This window comes from Macaca nemestrina, chromosome 1 (genome assembly GCF_043159975.1).
Source record: "Macaca nemestrina isolate mMacNem1 chromosome 1, mMacNem.hap1, whole genome shotgun sequence".
In the NCBI taxonomy this organism is placed as follows: Eukaryota; Metazoa; Chordata; class Mammalia; order Primates; family Cercopithecidae; genus Macaca; species Macaca nemestrina.
In genome coordinates this window covers 70,191,897-70,209,482 of record NC_092125.1, presented here as the reverse complement: position 1 = coordinate 70,209,482, position 17,586 = coordinate 70,191,897, and the positions used below count along the sequence as shown (strand labels likewise).

At 39.6% G+C, this 17,586-nt stretch overlaps 2 protein-coding genes and 1 non-coding gene across 8 annotated transcripts in view; 1 reads left to right on the top strand and 2 right to left on the bottom strand.

Moving 5' to 3' along the window:
• LOC105493561 (denticleless E3 ubiquitin protein ligase homolog) overlaps positions 1 to 2,468 on the bottom strand; it is a 67,784-nt gene extending 65,316 nt beyond the window's left edge. The window contains exon 1 of one of the 4 annotated variants that reach the window (XM_011761298.3): positions 2,272 to 2,468. In XM_011761298.3, the coding sequence (XP_011759600.1) occupies positions 2,272 to 2,323 (52 nt within the window). In that variant the 5' untranslated portion in view covers positions 2,324 to 2,468. Of the gene's footprint in view, positions 1 to 1,651; positions 1,896 to 2,150; positions 2,247 to 2,271 lie in introns of those variants that run through there. The other 3 variants (XM_011761299.3, XM_024796500.2, XM_011761297.3) reach the window with 3 other exon arrangements.
• A 166-nt stretch (positions 2,469 to 2,634) lies between these two features.
• The window catches only part of LOC105493560 (integrator complex subunit 7), a 94,056-nt gene continuing 79,104 nt past the window's right edge, over positions 2,635 to 17,586 (top strand). For 2 of the 3 annotated variants that reach the window (XR_011613933.1, XM_011761294.2), the window contains exons 1-2: positions 2,677 to 2,870; positions 17,013 to 17,142. Coding sequence is in view for 2 of the 3 variants with exons in the window: in XM_011761294.2 (XP_011759596.1) it covers positions 2,777 to 2,870; positions 17,013 to 17,142 (224 nt within the window). In the remaining variant the exon portion in view is untranslated. Of the gene's footprint in view, positions 2,871 to 17,012; positions 17,143 to 17,586 lie in introns of all 3 variants that reach the window. The other variant, XM_011761295.2, reaches the window with a different exon arrangement.
• LOC112428876 (small nucleolar RNA SNORA26) lies at positions 12,523 to 12,642 on the bottom strand. Its single transcript, XR_003020939.1, has one exon. It is a non-coding gene; the product is annotated as a small nucleolar RNA SNORA26 (small nucleolar RNA).

Below are 17,586 nucleotides of genomic sequence, written 5' to 3'. Positions count from 1 at the left end.
GAAAAAAAATCAATTCCTGTTTGAGGCCACTGGCTGGGTGGAGTTTGTACATGTTCTCCCCATGTTCACAGAGGTTTTCTCCAGGTACTCTCGTTTCCTCCCACATGCCAAAGATGGGTATGTTAGATTCACTGGCATGTCTACATGGTCCCAATAGACAATGGGTGTGTGTGAGTGATTCCTGTGATGAAATAGCATCCGGTCTAGAGCTGGTTTCCACCTTGTACCATGAGCTGCCAGGATAGGCTCCGGGCACCCACAGTCCTGAGCTGGAATAAGTGTGTCAGAAAATGAATGAATACAAATAATTATATAATAAAAATGGCAAACTTTACAATAATCATACAAATGAATGACAATAAACGATTTGGTATGAAAGGGCTCAGTGAGCTGCCATATTTGTGACTGTTTTTGAACTGGGTGGTTGTAGGAGGTGCTCCAATTTTCAGTTTGCAAACATTTATTCCTTGATTTAGCCCACCACTACTATGACCGAGGTCACTCACTGATACGCCAAACTTGGGTAAATAATTATCTCACTTGTTTTTATTAATCTTTCTCAAATGTATGTATAGCACACAATTATTTCAACATTTAATATTAAAAGTGTTTTGGGTCTTTATTTAGAAGTTCAGGGGTGTTTGTATGACCAAAATATGCCACTGGAACTTAATTCTTGTTTATATCAAGTAGCCTATGGTAGAGTTGGTTTAGTTATACATTGTTTTCCCTAAAGTCACAGTTTCCAAGAGCCTATTTAGACATTAAGTGAGAACTTACCGTATAAGAAATAGAAAGTTGTATGTACATAGAAGTGGAAGAAGCCCTGGTTATGGCTGTGATCATCCAAAGGAGTAGGAAGAAGAAGAAAAGGGGCCAAGGAGGGAACACCAACACTGAAGAGGAAAGGAGATGATTCTATAGATTTCAGTGGGTAACATATAATAGTGAATGAATTTCAGTGTCTATTGTGTAACAACGAATGAGTACTTGTGAACAGGAAAGAGGGAAGGGAAAGGTAAACACATGGAGAATTAGGAGAAAATCTGTCACAAAACAGTCTGAACAGCTCCCCCAGGACACACATATAGTAAGGTGTGGAGGTATAATAAAACCCAGGTAGCACTGTGCATACTGTCACTCTTAAACAGAGGACAGAGAAGTAAGTCAAACAAAGTCCCAGAAGAGAAAGAGGAGCATTTAGAGTATAATTACAAAGATTATCTATGAGGGAAAGAAATAAGAATGGTATAAAGTTTCAGATTGCTAGCAGGAAGTTGAGGGACTACTTCTCAGTCTCTTTCTCAATATCATTTTCCTAGACTCATCCCTGAACATAAAAATTCCCTTCTCAGGTTCCTTTTCCACATGGTTTCAAGAGGAAAAAGAACCTCTGGCTATAGTCGATGTTCACATGAGTGAGATTTTATTTCTGTCCAAGGTTAGTCTGCCTACTTACCTTCCTTATCAGAAACTTACCAAAAAGTTTAAGTTGATGACACCCAAACCTAGCCTCAAATCTCTTATTGCCAATGTTTTAGCGTAAGAAAGTTAGATTTCTACATATTAACATGGGAATACGTTCAACTTATACCATTAAAGTGAAAAAACAGGACATTTTGATCCCATTTCTGAAAATAATAGATATTACCTCTAGCGTCGAAAACATCTGGAATAATATACTTCAATCTATTAACAGGGGTCATCTCTGGCGGATGTGGTTACAAGCATCTTTCACTCTAAATGTTTATGACCATGTAGTAAACGGGGAAAAAAAGATTTTGATCCTGTTAGAAGCAGATATCCTGTCTTCTCTGCTTGACTGAGTTCCTTAACAGTGGGTCATATTCACTGGTATATACCCATAGCAAATAGCTGGGCTCACTAAGATTCTACAACAAACGAATGAATAAATCAATGAGTATGAGTTTTGACCATCTCAAATAACTGTTGAGAGAAACATATACACACAAATGCATGCATTTTCCCGTTAACGCGCAATGGAGATGTAAGCTGTAAGAGGCCTTGGAAGGCAGTTATTTCGACGTCCATGCCTACGTTACGATTTTAAAAGCCCGATTACGATTACAAGTGTTCCGAGGAGATGAAAGCACAACTTTCTTCAGTAGTCTCAGCTAACACTAATTTACCCTTGCCATGGGAGAACTCAGAAGCTGAGTTCAGAATTGGAGTCGGCCCTGGTCGGAGGTGGCGTGTTTCGGGGTAGATGAATCCCGCCAGCCCCGAGCAGCGGTTGGGACCGTTACTCACCATTTCTCAGGACGCCAAGCTGGGGCTGGCGAAGCACCGAATTGAAGAGCATCAGGGCCGGAGGAAAAGGCTCAGCTGAGAGAAAAGTCGTAGAAATGCCTCCAAGTTCAGCAAAAATCGCAGCTTGCGCCTCTCACAACACAAATCGTTATCGCCTCCAACTCCCGCCACTGTAAGCCCCGGCCGCCAAACTCCGCGCCAAACTGACGTCACGCTCTCTGATTGGCTTCCGAGCGACGTCCGGGCGCCTCAGAGTCATTTCCCCCTTCGGATCCCCGCCTCCTTTTCTCCCAGCCGCGGGAACCTGGAGTCCAAGAGCTCCTTGAGCGCCTGCGCAGAGGGCAGCAGAGGCGACTGCGAACCGCGGGGTGACCAGGGCGCATGCGTAACAGGGCTTGACAGCGCGCGGAGGAAAAACCAACAAGAAGGCGGCGGGAGAAGATGGCGGTTCTGGGGTAGAGTTTGCAATCTTTCTGACTAGGCTAGTCGAGTAACTATTCGGGTCATGGCGTCAAACTCAACTAAGTCTTTCCTGGCAGATGCCGGCTATGGCGAACAGGAACTGGATGCCAACTCTGCCCTTATGGAGTTGGACAAAGGTATTCGAAAGAGCGGGCTGAATGGGTGAAACGGGCGTGGGGGGAAGTGGCGCCACCACGTGGTGGTAGCTTCAGAGGACGGGTAGGCGCATGCGCCTATCTTCGCTGGGCGGGGAGTGCCTGTGCTTTTGCTGGGGCGTGGGCTTTGACCCCTTCGGGAGGTTGCGGGAAATTTGCAGGATTGTTTGGCCTTACACCGGCTAAACAAGTGGCGAGCTCTAGTGAGAGGCCCGTTTTGACCACTTGAGGGAACAGCCCCCTATTTTCTAAGCAGTGGACAGTGGCTGGTTTCTAAGAAACACTACAAAGAAATTCTGAAATTGGTTTTCAGTCTGTTCATTTGAGACCAGGTCACCATGAAATGTGCTGAATAGTTGTCTTGCACCGACTTGACAGCGATTCATTTGATTTCCGTAGCTCTGTTACCTGCGGGTTACAAGGCAGGCTAACCATGGCCGAGACCATGCAAAAAGCCCTGCTCATTCTCTGCGGACAAGTTCCAGGAGTTCTGTTTCCTTGCTTACAGGGAGCAGTTTGGTGTAGAAGGAGCTTTGGGGTTGCACTGAGTTAAATTTCAGTGCCGCTAATTTTATGATTAATTTCATCTAGCCTCGGTTTGTCGTCTACCAAGTGGGTACAGTACCATTGAGCTGGCAGAATTGTTGTATTAAGTGACTTAATGGTATGGGAAGAAGCATTTAGTAAATGCTGAAGAGATATAGATATGGATTTGGGACGCAAGGTCGGAAATTTGTCAGTAAAGAACTCGACTGGTGATATGAAACCTGTTTCATATTAAGGATTTTTATTGTACGGGAAACATTTCGGCAGCTGGTATACAATTAAATCTTGATTAATCGTAGCCAATATATAATGTTGGAGAACAGGACTAGAACTCAGAAGGATCTCTGTTTAAGTCCCCTTTGAGCCACTTCCCAGTTTTCTGAGTTGGATATGTCTATTAACGTTTTTGGGACTCTTTTTCCGTTTATTTTTTAAACTGTGAATATTTTTAGTGGGTTAGTCTAAGTAAGAGTTTCTCAGGTTCTTATAAAAGCTTTTACCTCCTGATAAACACAAAAATTTCACAACCTGCAATGGGATATTCCTTTGGTTGAGTCTCAATATCTTTAGTGCACTCCCATCAACCAAGAAAATGATGTTGAACTTTTCTTTCTCTTACCAAATCTATAGGGTTTTTCTCCTCTGAAAAATAAAATTGTAGTATTAAATATGTTTTTCTTTTCTTTTCTTTTCTTTTTTTTTGGAGACGGAGTCTTGCTCTGTTGCCCAGGCTAGAGTGCAGTGGCGCGATCTCGGCTCACTGCAACCTCTGCTTCCCGGGTTCAAGCGATTCTCCTGCCTCAGCCTCCCGAGTAGCTGGGATTACAGGTGCCCACCACCACGCCCGCCTAATTTTTGTATTTTTAGTAGAGACGGAGTTTCACCATGTTGGCCGGGCTGGTCTCCAACTCCTGACCTCAGGTGATCCATCCGCCTCGGCCTTCCAAAGTGCTGGGATTACAGGCATGAGCCACTGCGCCCGGCCTTAAATGTGTTTTTCAAACACTTTCCTCCTCATTCTGATACATCTCTTTCTTATCCCTACCAGTTCTAAGGACATTTTCTATCATGCTGGTCCAGCTGAGCTTGTACCATGCTGACAGTAGGATAGTGGTTGTGGAACAGTGATCAAGATGGGGCACTGAAGAGGAGTCTAGAATTGTTTAATTCCTCAAATTTTACAGTTGTAAGAAAAAAGCCACAATTTTCCTTTTTAAAGAAAAGTTGAAATGAAAATATTTTATATCTGTAAGAAAGAAATCAGGTGTCAATCTTAGACACAGAGTAAGTGATCATTTTCACTCCTCCCAGCAATGCCCGGCGTATTTTACAGATGAATCTCAGGCTCAGAAAGATGACTTGTTCTTTTTCATCTCACCTATAGTATCTTTTAAAGCTGTTAGGAAATTAAGTTATAGAAATAGCCAGTTTCATGTAGCATATAGTTGAGTATTTTAAATATTGAGTCATTTCATCTTGTACCTGTTAAAGTACTTCTGTTTTGTGAGCTAAAGGTCAGAAGGCTACAAGTTACAACTCTTTTTTCGTTCCCAAACTCCAAGGAATGCTGTTTCTGAAATATCTCCCCCACCTCAGCACAGACACTCAGACACATGACTTATTTGATCAGGCTTTGTACTAGGAACATGGCAGTTAATGAAACAAAACAAAACTCCTGCCCTTATAGAGCTTACATTCTAGACAGCAGATGCAGACACTCAGCAAATACAGCAAACACGTGACAGTTAATGATACATATTCTAAAGGAAAATGAAGCAATGAAGGGGACTGGAGAAAACTGATCAGGGGCTGGAGTTGATTTCTTATTTTATGAAGGATAGGCAAGAAAGACCTCCTCAATCAAGTGGAGGAACAGCAAGTGCGAAGGCCCTGAGGTAGAAGCCTCCTATGCATGCAGTTATCTGGAGCAAAGTAATAGACAATGAGTATAGAAAGATAACCAGAGTTGGTTGGGCGCGGGTGGCTCACACCTGTAATCCTAGCACTTTGGGAGGCCGAGTTGGGTGGATCATGAAGTCAGGAGATCGAGATCATCCTGGCTAACGTGGTGAAACCCCGTCTCTACTAAACAAAATACAAAAAATTAGCCGGGCATGGTGGCGGGCGCCTGTAGTTCCAGCTACTGGGGAGGCTGAGGCAGGAGAATGTTGTGAACCTGGGAGGCGGAGCGTCCAGTAAGCCGAGATCACACCACTGCACTCCAGCCTGGGCAACAGAACAAGACTCTGTCTCAAAAAAAAAAAAAAAGAAAGAAAGATAACCAGAGTCCAGTTCAGGTAGGGCCATGCAAGCCATCAAAAGGACTGGCTTTCATTCTGAGTGAGATAGGAAACCATGGAGGATTTTCAGCAGGTGTGTGACATGATCTGACTTTCCTTTGGAAAGTATCAGTCTGGCTAGAGTGTGGAGAATAGACTGAAGTGGAGAGGATCAGGGACCCAAGTAGGGAGACCAATGAGAAGGCAACTATAACAATCCAGGGAAAAGAATATAGTGGCTTGGACCAAGGTGGTGACACTGAAAATGTGTGAAGTGCAGAGATTCTGGATATACTTTCAAGGTAGAGCCAACAAGATTTGCTAATGGATTAGATGAGGATATAAGAGTAAGTGGTCAAGAAAATTTAGAGGTTTTTGGTCTGAGCTACTGGGAGGATGTATGTATGTTTAGTGAAATCAAATCAGTTTGTGATATGTTAAATTTGAGATGTCTCTTAGACATTCAAATGGAGATGAGTAGACAGACATAAGATATAACCTTTGAACGCTATTTTAAATAAATATTTTGTGGCACTGGTGTTGCTAGAAACACACTCGGGAAATGCTGCCATTCATAACCTGTTATATATTTATAACCTATTGAACTTTATTCTGAGCCTTTTGAGCAAGCATTGGCAGTAAGCTGATTGTTTCTGATCTCTGTAGGAATAAGTGGATACTATTTTGAAGCTGACTCAATTCCATTACTTTAGGATGTAGTTAGTAACAGGAAAATCATCCTCCATATGATAGCCATTCATTTACTCAACAGATATTTACTGACCACCTGCATTGTCTCAGGCTCTGTACTCAGACTAGGGGCTATATTGGCAAACAAGACATCTTTAAGGAGCTTACATACAAATATAAGGAGATAGACAATGCTAGATCAAATGTGGCGCTGTTAGGACAAGAAGTTGGATTTTGTGCAGAGTGCAATGGGAAGGCATTGAAAGTTGTAGGCTGATGGCCATGCTGACTGAGCTTCTGTAAGACTGAGCATACACAAGCAGAGTTAAGTGTTATAATCAAATACATTACAGCTTATGTTTATCTGACACATTTCATGATATAATCATTACTATACGTAATTGGCAATATAAAGAATGCGTCTCACAAAAATTAGTGTAACTTTTTCACTAATATAATTTCTTAGTCTAAACATTTTTAGATCAGCTGATGGGAGGTTATCCTGATGATTTGGGAAAACTTATGCAAGATCTCTTTCCACCTGGGAAAAGAGGAGTCTCTTAAATGACATTATTCAGCCTATCTGCCTTCTGCAGTGTTGACCTTGGAAAGGATGAGGTGAAAGCAATGGGGAAGAGAGCAGTGACTCATTCCTTTTCTTGCAGCTGATGCAATGGGAAGGGAGGAAATATAGAGGGTAGATTTGTTACTAGAGGTGCTGGTGAACGTAATGCTGCGTGAAAAAGCTTGATGGTGTGCTTAATGAAAAATTTAGTTATGAAATAGAGAAATGATGTGAATCAGGAAGCTATCTCTACACTCTAATTACCCTTTAGACGCTGTCACCTCACCTATATCCCAAAATACCTGAATTCTCAGACCATCAAGATTGTTAAAAAAGACCACAGATTGCTTTTACATTATCTATATGGCGCAGATGTCGTTGGTGTTTCAGTAAACAAATATGAGGCCTTTGAGGAAGTGTCTTCATAGGCCCTCCTGAAGAGAAAGGCCTCAGCAGCCAGATTTGTTTCAGGTGACTAATTCCCTACCATAACTGATTGATTCAGAAGGAGGCATGTGACCCACACGGAGTCAAATTCTTTCTCCTAAGAATCTCTGCTGCCAGACCACACAGTCTGAGAGTGTTGAGAAGCGGACCTATAAAATCATGTAGAATTAGGCCGGGCGCAGTGGCTCACACCTGTCGTTGCAGCACTTTGGGAGGCCGAGGCGGGCGGATCACCTGAGGTCAGGAGTTTGAGACCAATCTGCCCAAGATGGTGAAACTCTGTGTCTACTAAAAATACAAAAATTAGCTGGGGGTGGTGGCAGGCACCTGTAATCCCAGCTACTTGGGAGGCTGAGACAGGAGAGTCACTTGAACCCAGGAGGCAGAGGTTGCAGTGAGCTGAGATTGTGCCATTGCACTCCATCCTGGGCGACAAGAATGAAACTCGGTCTCAAAAAACAAAACAAACAAACAAAAAACATACAGAATTGAAGCTAAGGTGAGACTCTGGGCAACTTAATGCCACATAAAAACCAGTAGCCTGATTGGTAATTCCTTCATGGGCTATGAACTAATCCAAAAATTCAAGTTTTTACTGAAACCCACAGACTCATTCTTGTATATTACTAAGATTTACTGTCTTGGAATTTGCAAAATAAGTTATTAAATATTCCTAGAAGTTGGTATACATAAACTCAAATTTGTTTAGGATTCTAAATTAGTATTCTCATGTGCATACTGGATGACGTTGCATATATCTTACCATGTACATTTACAGACATTTTCTGAAATTTGGGGGATGGATGCTGCCTTATTAATGCATCGTTAGTTTTCACTATCATTTTACTTGTTTCTATTTCTGCTTTTTAAATATAAAAATTGGCTTTGCCATCAATTTTTTAAGCTGTGGGTTGTATGCTTGTGTTCATATTTCTACCCATGTCCCCCCGACACCTTTTATTAATGTATACATTTCAAGATTTGTTTGTATTATGGTTCAATTTCGAATCATCATCATTTCTTAGCTAAAGCAAATGTATGTCACAAATTCTCCTAAATTGTGTTTGTTTGGTAAGGTTTTATTTGTGGTGTTCTTTGTAGTGGATGTTAGTTATGTTGATGGTTGCTTAATATCTTTTGAACACTCTTTTTGTGCTTAAGGAATGTCCCATAGCATGAACCTTGTCTAACCAAGGTAGAAGCAAAAACTCATTTCCTAGTTTCCTTTGCAAGAATGCAGGATCTGACTTAGGCTCTGTCAGTCAGACACACCTCCTTCTCACTGTCTGATTTAGAAGTTAAGAGATGCAAGAAGGAGGAGTTGAACTGTCCACTCACAGTTCTGCCCTGGCAGCAGCGGTATTTCTAGTGTACAGTAGCAACAACAATGGCTACAATATTCCTAGATGACAGCAGAGCTCATTGTTGCATCTGGTGTTTCCTACCAAAGACAGGGTTCCTCCATCCAGTTGTTTGGGTAGTGTGATATTAGGTGTTCCTAGAAATTTAACCTTAAAAATGGTTCTTAAGCTTTAATAAACTCATTTTCTGCCTAATAAGCCAGAGTTAGCTTCTGTTGCTTGCAACTAAGAACTGCTGATAGATGCAACTTGGAGATTTGTGCTGTTTTGAAAACTTGATTAATGTATATCCCAAACCCCAAGTTTACCATAATTTATGGCATTCCCCTAATTCCCTAGAATTCATCACCTCAGAATTCCACTATTTAATCACTCATTTAAATGTCTCATTCTTGAATCTTAATCTCTTTCTTTCTAGTTGCTTGCTATAGATACATTTTAGCATAATGGTTAGCACTATAGCCTCTGGAGCCACATTGCCAGAATTTGAATCCCAACTCTGTCATTTGTTAGCATTGTTGTTTCTTATGCAAATTGCTTAACTAGTCTGTGCCTGTTTCCTCACCTTTCAAATGGGGAAAATAATGGTGCCTAATTTATGTGATTTTTAGTGAGACTTTAATACATGTAAAGTGCTTCAGAGTGACTGGCACAGAATAAGCACTTCATGTGTATTATCATTATCATTATCATTAACTGCTATTTTGGCTGGTCTTTATTTTCATTCAGACCTCAGTATTTCACCTCTCTACTTTTCTGTACCTGTTTTACTTCTTTGTTCAGCTTAGATTTCATGGTCCCTCATTTTATTAACTTCATTTACTTTCTTACCAGTACTTTAAATTCACATCCAAGATTCCATTCTTTACTATCCTTAAAGGCAGTCAAAAATTGCTGCAGAAAGTCATACAGTAGGGTACATGGCTATCATCATAAATGGCAGCCAAATACACACTGACCTTCAACACGGACCTGCAGTACTGTAATGTTTCTGCAGTACTACTGTGTTTCTTTGGTCAGACACTCCTACCTTCTTCAGTAACATTTCAGATCTTTTACTTTTCTAAAACCAGAGATCCTGGGGTTTTATGTGAAGTATGATTTGTAAAACCTGACAGTGTGTTCAAAACCTTTAAAAACATTGTGCCTGTCAGATAACAGCATTCTGAGGACCAAATTCGGCAGCCTAGTAGTTTTCTAACTCCAGTGTAATCAGTGTGGGCAGGCCAGTCAAATAAGTTATGAAGTGGCAGAAGTTAACTTGAGAATCTAGGTGCTGGCTGGGCACAGTGGCTCATGCCTGTAATCCTAGTACTTTGGGAGGCTGAGGCGGGAGGATCACCTGAGGTTGGGAGTTTGAGATCAGCCTGGCCAACATGGTGAAATCCCGTCTCTACTAAAAATATAAAACTTAACCAGGTGTGGTGGTGCACACCTATAATCCCAGCTGCTCGGCAGGCTGCATCACAAGAATCGCTTGAACCCCGGGGGCGGAGGTTGCAGTGAGCTGAGATCGTGCCACTGCACTCCAGCCTGGGCGACAGAGTGAGACTGTCTCAAAAAAAAAAACAAAAAAAACAAACCAACCTTCTCAAAGTTAAACAGATGCCTGGGACTCTGCCCTATATATTTAGTAGATTTGGAGTAAAACCCCTAGCATAGATATTTTTCAAAAACTTAACAGATATTGCTGATGCAGAGCAAAGCTGAAAACCACTAGCATGACAAAAAGCTCTGCACATTTTAAGTGCAAAATAAGATTAGAATAATGCATGCTTTACTTCTGCCAAATGAATTTTGAATGAATAAATGATTTTACAGCCTATTTTAATTCCCCTGGTCTACATGCATGTTGCAACTGAGTTAAGCGCTGTTTAAGTCCAGGCACAGAAAAGCAGGAGGGATCTGTTTTTGTTTTTGTTTTTGTTTTGTTTTGTTTTTTTGGTGGAAGAATACAAAATAAAATGTAGGTATGGCAATCACATCCATCCTTCTTAATCTTATCTCTGGGCTCACAGTAGTATTCTTATGATTAGTGGTCTTATGACCAGGGCATTCTTCCTGTAGCAAGCAATACAAATAAAATGTCTAACCCTCTTATACTAGAACTGGAATGTGCTGAGCTCCTGTTTTCCAGTGCTTACAAAATTGGCCTAGAGCAAGCAAGATGAGTACCATACTACGCCAACCCAGGGCTGTTGCTAAATAATAGGCCTTTAAAGCACTTTTTCCTTCTTTTTCACCTTAACTCCTATCCTTCAGAGCCAGCCTACTTCTCACTTCCTCTTTCCTAAGGAGGGCTCTTACATCAGAAAATACAGAAGAGATTTAATATTCTTTAACTCATTTACTCCATGGAGTTGTTATAGAGGAATGAGAGTCTACTTTATCTCAGATAAAAAAGTTTGACGATATTAGATAAAACATTCTCTGGCTTCATTCAAAATAATCTTTGGTACATTTTAAATCAGCATGTTTAAACAAATCAATATGGTCTTTGGTTCTGTTTTTCAGGGAAGATAAAACATGATTATATTCTGTCAAGGAGACTACCTGTACATAGGCTGTTTCCTACTATGCCTTTTTCATCTCAGCCAAGGTTAATTCATTACAAACAGAACTTTACCATCCTTTGTATGTAACTCAGCTACTGGAAGTGAGAAGAAAATGAAACAATCCAATTACTGTGGATTTTTTCAACCGCTTTGCCAACACATACACATAAGCACACATCTCTGTTCCTTGTCTCTTCTTCTCACCTCCATCCTCAGCTATGTCTTTCCTCTTCTGTGCCTTATCTGTGTGTCCCTTGACCCATTTTTCATATCAGGCTTTTAGAAAAGCCTTTAAGGCTATGTGAGCCACGCTTCCAGCTATGTGGAATTACCCCTTTTGGCGTTGTGTGTTTGATAGGAAAAAGATTTCTAGAGCTTCAGAGGCAGTTCTTTGTGTGTGTATGGGGGTGAAAGGGAGGAGGGACCAGATGAAGGAGGAATGTGTTCTCAGTTAGAAATGTTAATTAATTATCCCATAGAAACTTTTATTATAAATGGTTATTAGGTTCCAGAGTACTATGAGTGCTGATAGTGCTATTATTTTCCTATGAGGAAATAATGTTCTAAGTACTGAATAACTAACATGAGTGCATTACAGAACATCACTCATTAGTAAATGAGAGAAATTACCTATGCAGTTTTACTTTGTGGTTGTCTTTTGTATGAAACATTGTGGCAACTAGGAAGAGCCTTCAGATTTCCTTTGTCTTTTTGCTTTTTGGAGACAGGGTCTCTGTCACCCAGGCTGGAGTGGAGTGAGTGGCGCGATACTGGCTCACTGCAACCTCTGCCTCCAAGTTCAAGCAATTCTTGTGCCTCAGCCTCTTGAGTAGCTGTGATTACAGGTCCCTGCCATCACGCTGGGCTAATTTTTGTAAATTTTTTTGGTAGAGACGAGGTTTTACCATATTGCCAGGCTGGTCTTGAACTCCTGGCCTCAGGTGATCTGCCTGCCTCGGCCTACCAAAGTGCTGGGATTACAGGCGTGAGCCACTGCGCCTGGCCTCCTTTCTTGTTTTTTTAAGAATAATCAAAGGTTACTGGACGGAGATATTCTAAGATACTTATTCCTGTGAGGATATAATTAGCATTTTATGACTGGTAAAATACTAAACAGAGACATTTGAAATTGATGCTATTAAATCCTTACCAACGTATTCACTCTTAGTGAATTTTTTTTTTTCCTGGTTCAGCTGTGACTCCAGGCAGGATCCAGAGGAGTGTTCCAATCTCTTCTCTGGGTTTTGTAGAGACTTATTTTATCCTTCTATGTTAGCTTCTTAAAGCACTACATCAACCTTAAAAGGGCATAGGAAAGGGCCAATTCCTAATGAATTTTTTAGAAAATTGAATATTAATTCTTTTTTGTTGGTTGGGTTTTTAAAATTTTTTTAAAAATCAGATTTAGTGAGGTATAATTTGTATCAGATAAAATTCACCAAATGTATGTAGTCATGAAACCATGACCATAGTCAAGACATAGAATATTTCCTTTACCCGAAAAACTTTCCTTGTGTGCCTGTGCAGTCAGTTCCCTTTCTCTAGCTCCCAGCTACCACCAATCTATTTTTTGTCACTATAGTTTTGCCTCTTCCAGAATGTCATATAAAATAGAATCATACAGTAAGTGTAGTCTTTCGGGTCTGGCTTCTTTCACTCAGCATAATGATTTTGAGATTGTTTTATGTGGTTAAAATAAGGTATGATTTCACAAATCACATGGTTTATTACCATACAGAAAGAGTTTTCCCCACCTTGTTCACAATGTTTAGAGGGGGAGAATAATAAGAACAAATCTCACAGGGAATACATTTGATAGACAAAGTCCATCAACCACGTATGAGTAAATACTAGTTTCATTTAGAGTCCAATTTGTAAAGTCTAGTTGTGCATTTAGGATGGAAACAGGCCACTGTGAATGTAAAGCCTAATTGAAGTTTGAGGTGTACCTTTCTATGAGATGTTCTCTGGAGAGAAGATCTGACCAACACTGGAGATCTATGATGACAACAAGGTTTTCAATGCTAGGAGCCATGTTATCAGGGAGGGAGATTACACTCCATGTTCTTACCACAGCAGAACATTTCACTCACAATAGCAGACTATTGTAATCATTTCAAAGCTACACAACAGAGATACACCTTTGTTGTTGTATGCATCAGTAACTGGTTCCTTTTTTATTGCTGAGTAGTAGTTCATTGTATGGATATACCACAGTTTGTTTATTCATTTACCAGTTGGTGAACATATGTATTTCCAGTTTGGGGCTATTAATGAATAAAGCTGCTCTGAATATTTGCATACAGATCTTTGTGTCGACATATGTTTTCATTTCATTTGGATAAATAGCTAAAAGTAGCATTGCTATGTGTCTAGTATGTTTACCTGTATTAAAAAAGAACCAACAAAAAATAAAATGCCTAGGAATACCTCTAACCAAGGAGGTGAAAGATCTCTACAAGGAGAACTACAAAACACTACCAAAAGGAATCATAGGTGACACAAATGGAAAAACATTCCACGCTCATGGATTGGAAGAATCAATATCGTTAAAATGGCCACACTGCCCAAAGCAATCTACAGAGTGCTATTACTGTCAAACTATCAACGTCATTTTTCACAGAATTAGAAAAAAAAAACTCTTATAAAATTCATGTGGAACCAAAAAAGAGTCTAAATAGCCAAACCAATCCTAAGGAAAATAACAAAACTGAAGGCATCACATTACCCAATTTCAAACTATTGTGTGAGGCCACAGTAACCAAAACAGCATGGTATTGGCACACACGCAGTCACACAGACAGCAGAATAGAGAACCCAGAGATAAAGCTGCACACCTACAGCCATCTGATCTTCAACAAAGTTGATAAAAATAAGCAATGGGAAAAGGACTCCCTGTGCAATAAATGGTACAGGGATAGCTGGCTAGCCCTATGCAGAAGAACGAAACTGGACCCCCCTCCCTTTCACCGTATACAAAAATTAACTCAGGGTGGATTTAATATTCAAATGTAAGATCTCAAACTGTAAGAATCCTAGAAGAAAACCTAGGAAGTACCATTCTTGACATCAGCCTTGGGAAAGAATTTATGACTAAATCCTCAAAAGCAGTTGCAACAAAACCAAAAATCGACAAGTGGGACCTAATTAAGCAAAAGAGCATCTGCACAGTGAAAGAAACTATCAACAGAGTAAACAGCCTACAGAATGGAAGAAAATATTTGCAAACTACGCATCTGACAAAGGTGTAATATCTAGTCTATAAGGAACTTAATTCAACAAGCAAAAACCAAATAACCCTATTAAAAAGTGGGCAAAGGACATGAAAAGACATTCTCAAAAGAAGACATACAAGGAGTCCACAAACACGAAAAAAATGCTCAGCTTCAGTAATCATCAGAGAAATGTAAATTAAAACCATAGTGAGATACCATCTCACACCAGTCAATATGGCTATTATTGAAAAGTCAAAAAATAACTTGCTGGTAAAGCTGTGAAGAAAAGGGAATGCTTATATATGTGCTGTTGGTGGGAATGTAAATTAGTTCAGCCGGTGTAGAAAGCAGTTTGGAGATTTGTCAAAGAACTTAGAACTGCCATTCAACCCAGTAATCCCATTACTGGATATATACCCAAAAGAAAATAAATCATTCTGCCCAAAAGACACATGTACTCGTATGTTTATCCCAGCACTGTTAACTATAGCAAAGATGTGGAATCAACCTAGATGCATGTCAATCATGGATTGGATAAAGAAAATGTGGTACATATACACCATGGAATACTATGCAGCCATAAAAAAGAATGAAACCATGTCTTTTGCAGCAGCATGGATGCAGCTGGAGGCCATTACCCTAAGCACGTTAATGTAGGAACAGAAAGTCAAATACTGTATGTTCTCACTTGTAAGTGGGAGCTAAGCTTTGGGTACACATGGACATAAAGAGAGGAACAGTAGACACCAGGGACTCTAAAAGTAAGCAGGGAGGGAGAGGGGAAGAGTTGAAAAACTACCTATTGGGGTACTATGCTCACTACCTGGGTAATGGGATCATTCATACCCCAAACTTCAGCGTCTCACAGTATACCCATTAGCAAACTTGCACATGTACCCCCTGAATCTAAAATAAAGGAAAAATGAAAATTAAAGGAAGGAGCCAGAGGGTTGTCAAAAGAGCTGAACGGTTTTACATTCCCACTAACAATGTGTGAGAGTTATAGTTACCCCATATCCTCATTAGCACTTGCATTGTTGGTCTTTTTAAAGTTTTTGCCATTCTAGTGAATGTGTAGTGGTATCTTTTTGGAGTTTTAAATCTTCATTTCCCTGATGACACTGTTGAGCATCTGTTCATGTGCTTATATTTGCCATCCATATTTTTTCCTCAATGAAATTTCTCTTTAATTCTTGTCCATTTAAAAAATTGGTTTGTATTATTGATTTACAACAACTGTGGATGAAGTCCTTTATCACATATGTGTTTTGTAAATGTTTTCTTTCAGTATGTGGGTTGTCTTTTCATCTTGTTAACAGTGTCTTTTGAAGAGCAGAAGTTTTAAATTTTGATGGAATTTAACTTACCACTTTTTTATTTTATGATTTATGCCTTTTGTTTTATCTAAGAATTCTTTGCCTAACCCAAGCTCATAAAAATTTTCTTTATGTCTTCTTCTACATAGTTTATAATTTTAGCTCTTACACTGAGGTCTGTTGTTCATTTTGAGTTAATTTTTGTGTATGATGCAAGGGAGAAGGTTGATTCTTTTTGCTATGCTTATCTAGCTTTTCCAGAATCACGTGTTTAAAAGATTATTCTTTCCACATTGAATTATGTTGGTACCTTTGTTAGATCATTGATTTGAGAACTTTCTTCTTTCTTAATATAAGCCTTCAATGTTATAAATGTTCCTTGAAGCACTACTCTAGTTGCATTCCATAGATTGTGCTTTTATTTTCATTCAGTTCAAAATATTTTTCTAATTTCTTCTTTCAGCTGTGAGTTATTTATTTATTTGTTACTTAAAAATTTTTTTTTTGAGATGGGGTCTTGTGCTGCTGCCCAGGCTGGAGCACGGTGACACAATCACAGTTCACCGCAGCTTCAACCTCCCAGGCTCAAGTGATTCATCCACCTCAGCATCTCCAGTAGCTGGGTCCACAGGCGCACACTACCACGCTTGGATTTTTTTTTTTTTTTTTTTTCGTAGAGACAAGGTCTTACTATGTTGTTCAGGCTGGTCATGAACTCCTGAGCTCAAGCAGTCCTCCTTTTCCCAGCCTCTCAAAGTGTTGAGATTACAGGCATGAGCCACCATGCCTAGCCACCTATGGGTTAAAGGTGCTTTTTTTTTTCTTTTTTCTAATTTAATTCCATGTGGTCAGAAAACATGCATTGTATGATTTCAGTCCTTTTAAATGTGTTGAGCTTTATTTTGTGGCTTTGAATATTCTTAACTCTTACCTTAAAACTTTTTTTCATTATTGTTTATCTAAAAGTAGTGATTTCCAGATTACTATTTGATATACCATTTTTACTTTTAAAAGGGTAATGAATTATACTTTACCTGCTTCTTAAGAATGATTATTTCTTCACTATCTAGTAAATTAATATTTGCTATTTTTGCTTTGTAGCCACGAATATGCAAACTGTTCTTCCCTCTCTGTGGTTTTTTTTCCATAGGCCTAAGATCTGGCAAACTTGGTGAACAGTGCGAAGCAGTTGTTCGCTTTCCCAGACTTTTTCAGAAGTATCCATTCCCTATTCTTATCAATTCTGCATTCCTAAAGTTAGCTGATGTTTTCAGAGTTGGGTAAGTCTTTTTAAAGCCTCAATGTTCTAAAGTACTTTGTTCATATTTCTTGTTTTCTATTGTGGTCTTTTTCTTTTTGCCTTTTAGGACTTCCACCTGGTTAGTTACCATTAGTGGACACGCATGACTGTGTGCAGCACATCAGTGTGAGATTTAATGACGTTTAAAGCAAAAATGAAGAGTATAATTTAGACAATACTTATTTCTTTGGAGAACAGAATAAAATTAAGACAACCTTGATATTTTAGTGTATACTTCAGGAAAAGCTGTGGCTTTGTACAGATTGTTTTTGAGAAGTTGCTGATTTAATAATTTATTTTATAGCATGAGATGCATGTCTGTGAAGTACCTGAAACATATAAGTACTGAATACATGCCTGTTTGCTTTTTCGCCCCCACCATTCCCTCTTCTGCTGCTTTCTGCCATTCTCCATTTGCTCATGT